Source organism: Sphaerodactylus townsendi, linkage group LG06, assembly GCF_021028975.2.
Source record: "Sphaerodactylus townsendi isolate TG3544 linkage group LG06, MPM_Stown_v2.3, whole genome shotgun sequence".
Classification (NCBI taxonomy): Eukaryota; Metazoa; Chordata; class Lepidosauria; order Squamata; family Sphaerodactylidae; genus Sphaerodactylus; species Sphaerodactylus townsendi.
In genome coordinates, this window is record NC_059430.1 from 85,515,914 (window position 1) to 85,525,703 (window position 9,790).

General features: G+C 41.0%; 1 protein-coding gene across 4 annotated transcripts in view; it reads left to right on the top strand.

Annotated features, from left to right (window-relative positions):
• The window catches only part of COG5 (component of oligomeric golgi complex 5), a 216,477-nt gene that overhangs the window by 15,109 nt on the left and 191,578 nt on the right, over positions 1–9,790 (top strand). For all 4 annotated transcript variants that reach the window (XM_048499481.1, XM_048499483.1, XM_048499482.1 and 1 more), the window contains exons 4-6: positions 1,952–2,006; positions 2,093–2,162; positions 4,709–4,829. In XM_048499481.1, coding sequence (XP_048355438.1) covers positions 1,952–2,006; positions 2,093–2,162; positions 4,709–4,829 — 246 coding nt within the window. The remainder of the gene's footprint in view (positions 1–1,951; positions 2,007–2,092; positions 2,163–4,708; positions 4,830–9,790) is intronic.

Genomic DNA, 9,790 nt, shown 5'->3' on the forward strand with positions numbered 1-9,790 from the left:
CATAGTGGTCAGACCATGGCACTCTATCAATAGAGGATATGACCACATCAACACCTGATCCAAAGATCAAATTTAGTGTGTGACCGGCCTCATAAGTGGGGCAGAATTTACCAGGGAGAGGCCAGCATCGCCATGGATGACACCAGGTCCACGGCCACCGTACATGAGGCAGCGTCGACATGGACGTTGAAGTCCCCCAGAACAATAAGTCTGGGGTACCGCAACGCCCAGTCCGCCACCACCTCCAGCAGCCGCGGCAGGCTGTCTCCCGGGGCGCTAGGCGACCGGTACACCAGGAGAACAGCCAACCTCTCCGATGCCAACCACTCTAGGCCGACACACTCCATACCCATGATCTCAGGGACAGGGATAGCCCTAAAAGGGATAGAATCTCGGACTAACATCGCCACGCCACCCCCCCGGCCCTGTGTTCGCGATCGGTGGAGGCACCCGAAACCTGGTGGCGTGACCTAGCCTAAGGCAACGGTCTCGCCTTCTCGCACCCAGGTTTCGGTGATGCAGGCCAGGTCCATCTGCTGAACTCCAAGAAAATCCTGGAGAACAGCGGTCTTATTATTTATGGACCTGGCATTTATCAACACCAAAGACGAAGCAGGGTGTCTCTGAACCCAACCACCTTCGTCCCTTGGGATAGGTCGGAGGTCAGAAGGTGAACGAGCATAGCCATATCTCATCCACCTTCTCTCATATGGCCGCCGCCTACCGTCATACCTGCCCCGTCCCATCAACACTGGGATCCCCAACCCCAAGGAAGGTGCCCCCATCCCCGCTGTCCCCTCCCAACTCAACCCCGGCAAAACTCTCCACCATAGGTGGACTCAGCTCGCCACTAATTTGCTAGTTCTAATCTATCTAACTAACACTAATACTATACAATAAGCAAGCTAATATAAATTATACAAACCACCCACTAACTAATCTCAGCTAATCAGTTAATCAATTAATCAGTTAATCAATTAATCAATCAGTACAATCAATACAATCAGTCAACCAATCAATTCAGTTAATCAACTAATCAGTCAATCCATCAATTAAGCAGTCAATCAATCGGTGTAATAAATACAAAGGAGAGGGGAGATGATGAACTCCACAGCAGAAAGCAGCATGCAGCACAACTTCTTGATGTCTTCAGCAGTGCTTAAATTATGTGCTCCTGTTACTGGCTGGGAGCGAGTGCAAAAGCCAAGTTGGAGTGGTTTGTTACTGGCTGCATTCACACATGGCTTCTGTGATTAGCAGTGCAGTCCTAAATGGAGTTGCATCCTAAATCCATTGAAGAGGGCTGCAATTTTAAATGTACAAAATCCCATTGAGTTCAGTAGGAGTATACACACACACATATAAATTGTGGAATAACTTCAAAATTTTCTCCAAGGCACAGGAGAACCTGTGTGTGCGGCTCAGGGGACGTAGACTCAGTGTCACACCCGAAGGTGAAAGGGAGCTGTTGATCCAACCATTGTTAACTCATCATGTATATCCATTCATAGATAATTCAGATACACATTCTGTAAAAATGCTATTAGAAGATCGTGTTTCCGCCATTTCACAGAAGGTGGCTAAATTTTGTATTCTGGTACACAACAAGCGTAGTTCCTTATTAAGACAAAGAGCTGTACTGTGTGACGAGGACTGTAATAATGCCTGAAGTTAATGTTATTTATCAATAGATCTTATAATGGATTTTACAATTTATATTATATTTTTGTATAAATGGAATGCTATGTATTTACATGTATTCACATGTACTCTGATCTTAAACTATTGGCTGGCCTAAAGGCCGTAATCAATATCTATCTATCTTCAAAATTTTCTGAGGTTCTTTATCTGAAATATTGTTGTTTTTGTTTTTCAAATTAAACCAGCCTTTACGTTAGATCTGTGCTGATGAAATACTAATTTTAATACGTTTTAACAATCTCGCATATAGGTGTACTTCAAATGATGCAGACGAGAATAAGTGCCCTCCAAAGCACAGTTGACCGGTATGTTAAGCCATTAAATATAAATAGAAACATTAATTTCTTATGTACCACCAGAGCTTCTAAAACATGTTTTCATCTTTCATTAGGATCAGAGCCAAAATTATTGATCCCTACAATAAAATAGTGTCTCGTACTGCACAGTTAGCGAGGCTTCAGGTAAGTTATCTCTTATCTTTTGTCTCCTATTCCCCAGCCAATACCTTTCTTTTGATTGTAAAAAAGGTGGTGACTTCAACTAGAGCATTTCAGAGAGTTATGAATCTGCCAGTGTTGCAGGTAAGCATTTCTTCTTGTAGAAAGGAATGTAATAATTCTGAGAACATCAGACATGTTTCTTAGGAAGGGCTCTTTCAGTATCAACATGAATAAGGATTGATCTTAGCCAAACTATAAGGAATAAGGATTGATCTTAGCCAAACTATATAGTCTTTCCTATGGCAAAAACACAGAGTGTTGCTATGGTTACTGTTTAATGTAGGGTGGGGAAAGTCCAATGACACATTCTCAGAATAATTGAAACCACTGAGAATGTGTTCTGAACACATCAACCATCTTTGCGGGGTGGAGGGGATAAGCCAAATGGACTTGCTCATTACTTGTATTTTCCTTATTGTTTGTTTCAATCTAAATTATTTTGGGAGAGAGGCATTCTGGAAAGGGTCTCCCCAATAGTATCCTTAATTTATTGATTCTGATCATCTACAATAACTTGAAAATGATTGTTCAGGTCTTGTGAGACATAAGAACATAAGAACAAGTCAGCTGGATCAGAGACACAAATATAGCAGAATAATTTAAATTTTCCCTTCATATAATTCCTTAAACATTTGTCTGATTGACAAATCAATAAACTTTTGATAGTTGAAAAAATAATAGGAACAGACTGATCCAAATTATGTTGTTTCATCTTTTCACATTTCCACATGCTTCCTCAATTTGTGGTTTCTTGGATCCATTTGTGGTTTGTAGAACTCAAGCTTGAAAAACAGATGCACCCCCCCCCCCCGCAGCTTCCTTTATCTGAAGAAACGCTGCTTCTGCAGGGTAGAAACAGAGCAGATGCCAGTCAGAGAGATGTGGTAGGAAGGGTTATTCACAGAAGTCACCCCCTCCACCCACTTGTGTGGAGCTGTTGCTTTGGTCATGGACAAGATTTGGCAAGAAGGAAAGAGATGATTTCTGCAAATTTTCCCCCAATTTGCAACCCCCCTGTGTTGCACCCTGCTCAGTTCTCAGAGGCCCTCCAACCCTTGTGAAGCAGGGGGAGATAACTGGGTCTTGTCCTGCTCTATGATATTAGTAAAAAAAGTCCACATATTATTGATATGACTCAAAAATATTCAGTTTAATCTAATGATATGTTTGCAGAAAGTTATTTTCCTGAAATTTCAATTGTGCTTCCTGTGACCCTTCCACCTATGGTCACCAAATGCGATATCCACTTTTTTCTTTATAAATAAATATGCAATAAGTACCAACTTGTATTGTTCCTTTAATTCTTCCACATGTGGTAGCTGCCACCAGGAATATAAACTCCCCTCCCACCCCCAATCTCATTTTGATAGTGTGTGTGAGTTTATAAGGCAAAGTGGATGGCTTTTGTGGTCCTAAGGAAAATGGGGTGGGATTCCAATGTTTCTTCAAACATAGTAAGATTTTATTTATAACTGATAGGTAACTTCAAGGTTTCAAGCAAAATATTTACCAAATCAAATTGGGAAAAAATACTTTGAGGACTTCACTCAACATAAATTCACTCTGACACTTTTGTGTGTGTTTATTACTGTTGTTTTTATGACTGTTGTTATACCAGAAATTGTCAATTACAACAAAAGGAACTCACACAAAAAAGCTTGCATTGGAAATTTTGTGTTAAAACACATACCGAATGTCAAATAAAAAACCCAGTAGTCTGCCAAAACTATAAGCAAACTATATAGTCCTCAACTAATCTATAATTCTATTTTTGCTTATAAAGTCATTGTAACAGCACCCACTCCCTGAGGGGAGACAGCCGCCCCCCAAAAGGCCCAAAGTGGTGAATGACAGCACTACCACGAAATGGCTCCTATACCACTTGGCATGTTTGTGAAGCATTAAAATAAAAAGATTTGAATGAATTTTTTTAAAAATCCAGTTTCTGAATTAAAAATACTTTTTGTTCACCCTAATGTGAATGGTAAGCAATGCCATGCCCTTCACCATTTTATATTCACCCTAATGTGAAGCAGCTATTTATATTGTACTGATTTCAGCAATTCTGCACATACAGGTCATTTTTCTTAACATAGTCAATGAACGAGCTGCTGTAGTAACTGTCAGAGAAACTAAGTTTGGGAGTTTGGTTCTTCCTGTGTTGAAGTTAGGTGCTGATCTTCTGATGGTTCTAACAGAGCAGAACTGCAGCCTTTGTATTCTCTTATTGCCCTTATCCCTAAATGACCTTATCCCTACAGAAGAGCCTGTCATTACAATCTTTGACTGAAAGGAAATCTTTATGTGTGTTTGTGTATGAGTATGTATGTTCTGTTGCAGTTAGTGCTGTATATAATGTGTTTATGCCAGATGATATCAAGGCCAGAAATGAATTGTAATGTGATTCAGCTTGCATTGTAAGCTCAGAAATGTATGCAGTGTTTTCTAAAGACAGTGTTTCAAACTGTGTAATAATGCAATTTGTTGAATATGTTCTTCCTCTCAAGGCTGCCTGTGACTTGCTGCGTAGAATAATACGCATCTTATACCTCAGCAAGAGACTTCAAGGGCAGCTGCAGGGAGGAAGTCGGGAGATAACAAAAGCTGCTCAGAGTCTCAATGAGCTTGGTAAGTCTGCTTGGCCATTTCAGTGTCTTTCTGTTTGCTCACAGGAAATGTTCTTTCAATATCTGGAATGTAATTTCTTCTTCATTTAGGAGTAATTGGAATTCATGGCGAACACAGCTCCTCTTACTTTAGGTGCTTTTGGGAATACTGGGAGGGCAGGAGGTGTTGACTTCCCCTGCTTTTAGTGACTGAGAAACAGGTTGGTTGGTTGGAGCAGATCAGTTTTTGGATTGATTTGGATGGTCTTGGTCACAGGTGTCAGCATTTCTGATGTTTTTACACTGCTGAGTAGCCACATAAACATGACGAAATCATGAACAGGATTCCAAAAGCCAGATGTTTGAAGCATTTTCATCTGTGAATGGGGTTTTGATTTTTTGTATTGAATGCTGCCATGGAGCGTCCTCTGATTCTCATGGGTAGCTTGTGGGGATAAGGGGAGAGAGAGCATGAAAAGTATTGGTTTGTGTGTGCAAAGGCCAATGTGTGATAATCCTAGCTCATAGTTCAAAAGTTTATTTGTTCTCTTCTAAAATGAAGAAAAATTGTAAACTGTGTTGGATTAGGTTCTTTCTTCCATGCTTGCCACCACATCCTTTTTTAGTCAGGGCACCACAAAAATAGACTATAAAAGTGTGTGAACGACGCTCCTCTCTTCTGTCCTTGCAAGATAGGCTCAGCCCCTCATGGCCAGTCAGCAAGACAACAGAAAATGGACACCGTGGGATACTTTGATTGGAATGCCTTTCTTCAGTTTCTGGAAGTTACAGTCTTCTCTTTCCCTCTCCCTGTCTCCCATACCACTACTATGGGCTCCTCCTCTTCCCTCCCTTTATCCCTCTCCAAAAGGTTCCTTCGCCTTGAATCTCTATTAGTGGCTGGTTCTAGGCCTTCCCCTTTGGTTGCAACCTGGTTTGGACTGTGGCACCCTGCCTTTCTCTGGGGGGATTCTGAGGCTGGCTCCTGCTGCCCAAGCATTCCTGCCAACTAACTGCAGTTTCTCCTGGTCTCTGGCTTCCAAGAGTTTCCTTGTTCTCTGGACCGTCTGGGGACAGACTTGTCAATTGCAGGGTGTTTTGTAGTTCATGGGCAGGTGTTTGTGTTAGAGAGGGGTGTGGGGAGGGCTGCTGGGTACTGGGAGGCAGTTCCATCCCCAGACGAAGTGATAGTTACAGCACTGTAGATGATTAGTGGCTTGACAGGTGTATTTATTTAAGCAATGTAAGTACTCTCTTTTGATTTAAAAGAAAGTCCTTGAAGCAGTTTTCAACCCATTATAATCACAATATATCAGAGAAAAACATAACTTAACTGCCAAACTAATTGTCATTACAAGCTCAGAAAAAGGGCAGATTTGACCCAGCATTTGATGATGATAGAGACTCTTCCAGGCAGATCTCCATGAAAATTTATTCCCAACACCACAAAGATGTCCCTTTCAGCTGAAACCTAACTGACAGGGTTGGAGCGAGGGGGAACTGCACCCCCGCCCTGGAACACCCCCTCCACACTCCTGCAAAGGCATGCGCCCAGTGCGTTGCACCCCGCCCATCCCCTTGGTGCTACGCCACTGCTAACTGATGTATAGGATAAGTATGGCCAGATCATCTCATTTCAGAAGACGATGTTGTTGGTTCCCATTTGAACCTGACAAAAGGGATTGCTTGCAGTAGATGTTGCTTGAACGTCTGTTGCTTCAGCTTCCGTATACAAAGCTGGGTCCCAAGAGCATCCCCAAGCTGCACACTGAAGGTGGGCAGTGCAACCCCACCAAGAACCTGCTATGTACCACCTGCCTGGTCTGATGGGCCTACAGTATCTGTGTCTTACATGCATTGTACCTCATTGTGTTAGCCCTCATCCAGCCCATTGCTGTCTCCAAACAGCTATTTGAAATTAACTGATGCATTTAAAATACTTGTTAGCCATTTTTCTTCCTTAAAGTGTCAGTGCCTGTCCTTCATGTGCATCATGTCTTCTAATTCTAAAATGAAAATGAGGGTAAGGCAGGAGTCACTTGCTCATAGTTCTTTTCAGCTAGCCAACTCTCTTACCTTCCTCTTCACTTTGCAAGGATCCCAGTGGACATTTGTCAGTTCTACAGAAATCAGGCAGTCATCTTCTGGTGTACCCTGATCTGCCCTCTGTGCACTCCTGTGTTAATATTGTTGGAACTACTTGTAACAGATGACATTCTCTTTAAGGATGTTAAAATTTAGTAATTGTTCATTTGTGTTTTGAAAGTGATAATGTTTTTAGTTAGTTGAGGGTTTTTTCTTTTTATATTTGTTAGAACTGTATGAAATCCCCCCCCCCCAAAAAAAACACATTCATAAAACACGGCAGGACCAATTGTAAACAAAAACAGGATGTAGCCTACTCTTATCTGTACAATAAGATTTTCATTATAGTTTTGCTTAGGTCTTAGGAAATAACAGCCAGCACACCATATAATTAGCACAGCATTGTGCAGAAGCTATGCTGCTAGCTGTTCAATGAACCACAACTGCAGAGATGTCTGTAATGTGCCGTGATTATCACATGAATAATATTTTCTAGCTTAGCTAATGTATTCTTGCTTGGTGCAGCTGAGTTTGGGAGATGATTGATATAATGACCCAAAAGGATTTATTGTCAATTAATGCGCTTGATGGGATGTAAATGTTCAGTTGAGCTTAATCAGGGATACATCGAGAGATGCAGCAAGAAGTAAAATTCAGGTGGGGAGAATTAAAGGGACCCAATCTGTTTAATATTTCAAACACACCCGTAGCTGCATGCTATTTTTATTTGCCCGGCTCATTTGATGCCATAGTGTTGGGGTCGGTGGAAGAGTAAAGGTGATTATGTGTAAGAGGAAGGCAGTTCTGTTGTGCGGATCATATTTGTTTTCCAGCTATTCTGCATCTTCACTTTGCTACAGAAACTGTGGGTCACATATGAGCAGTTCTGGAGTAGTGCCAAATGACATGGTGGAGTCTCCAGCTACGTATTGATAAGAATCTCAAACATCTTTTTAAAATCACCCCATAGTTATTGCAAATAAATTCTTGAAAGCTCTTCAGCTGAAGTTCATCAGTTTGTGCAAAAGCTTTGTATTCTGAAGTATTTATAACAATGACCAACATCCGATTCAGTTCATGGATGCTTTGCAGCTGAACAAATTAACTATTTACTGTTTAAAGTATTAAGTGGTTGCCTTTGTTAAAACATTCCCGAGGCAGCCTGTAACTTTAAAAATAAAACATCTAAAGCTAAAACACAAAGCAGTAGAAACAACAGCATGTATCTAATTATGCAGTTCCATTGATGGAACTGCCTTCCCATGTGCTTATGAGGGGGCACTGATCCAGCCAATTTCCCCTTTTTTCCTGCACACCATCACTTTGCCTTATGCTGTTCCTGGGGATCTGCTGAACCCCCTGAAACAAACACGGGGTGGGGGTAGAGAGAAGAGAATTAGTGTGCTGCAGCAGTTGGAGGAAAATACTTCTCCACAAAGTCTGCATATGGTTGGATACACATCAGTGATACAATCAACCAGATAAAATCAGAAGTTAAAAAGTGGCAGTAAAAAACAAGGATTATCATGAGCACACAAATGAACAGAATCCCTGACACAACTTTTACCTGCTGTGTAAAGGCAGGTATCAGGTTTATTATTGTAGGGAGGATGATTTGGAATATAAGTTCCTCTTCAGAAAAGGTCCTGCCTTTAGTTCATACCCTCCTTTTCTCAGAAGATAGGGCCACATAGTGGGGCCTTTGATGCTGATCTTAACCAATGAACAGATTCTCATGGTAGCCTTTGGTCCCCATACAATGTACAGTTTTAAAGGTAAGAACCAGCATTTTGAGTTGTGCACAGAAACTGATATCCAATGTGGTTCTCTAAGAACCACCAAGATGTGTTCTACTGAATCCCTCCATCAATGATTATTTTGTCATGTTTTTACACTGTCCGTGGTTTCCAAACAGCCTTCAAAGAAAACTGGAGTGAGTTGTTTTCAACTCAGGATAAAATGAACCTGGGGTTGCTCCTGAAGTTGCTTCAAAAACCTGAGTAGATCTTGATTCTTGCAATGAGTTTCAAGGCATTTGAATTGAAAACTGGAATTGAGTAGATTTTTGTCACCTTCTCTGCTTAGTGCATTGTGCAATTGCATGCTGTTTACTTTTTTCATTAAAATTATTAAAATTTGTGAATTGTGCATTGTTTTCACTGCTGGAATCAGATGGGTGTTGCAGGATTTTTGGGCTGTGTTGCCATGGTATGATAGTTTTTGCTTCTAATGTTTTATCCACATCTATGGCTGGCATCTTCAAAGTCATAGTAAGACATGTGCCGTGGAGAGGAACAAGATCTTACCATGCCATGTCTCTGAAGTTTCCATCTGTAGATGTGGGTGAAATTTTAGTAACAAAAACTACCAGACAATGGCCACGTAGCCAAAAACTACCAGACAACGGCCACATAGCCAATGGCCAGAAAACCCACAACACCGGTTTAAAATATTTTTGGTATGGTACTTTAGGTGCCCGGGCTAGTGGAAAGACATTGTTAGAAGTCAGCTAACTAAATGAATACAATATTATTGCAGTCATGCATCTATGTTAGCTTGAGTACTATATAGAAAGATAAACAATCTCAATGTTCTGCCTCAAAATTCACCATCTGTTTAAGTTTCAGGAGGGTAGCTGTGTTGATCTGCAGTAGAAGAGCTAGATGTGTATCCATTAGAAACTAACAAGATTTCCTGCCTGTATTTGACAAAGGAAGCTTTGATTCTTGAAAGCTCATACCCCAAAAATCTTTTTGGTCTGTGAGGTACTACAGGACTCATATCTAGCTCATTTATTTAAAACAGCATAACAAAGAGAAAGGAAAAGGAAAAAAAGGGAAGGAAAGGCTTGAGTCAAACACAGTAATATAAATTGACGCCATTTAAGCTTTTTGAGTG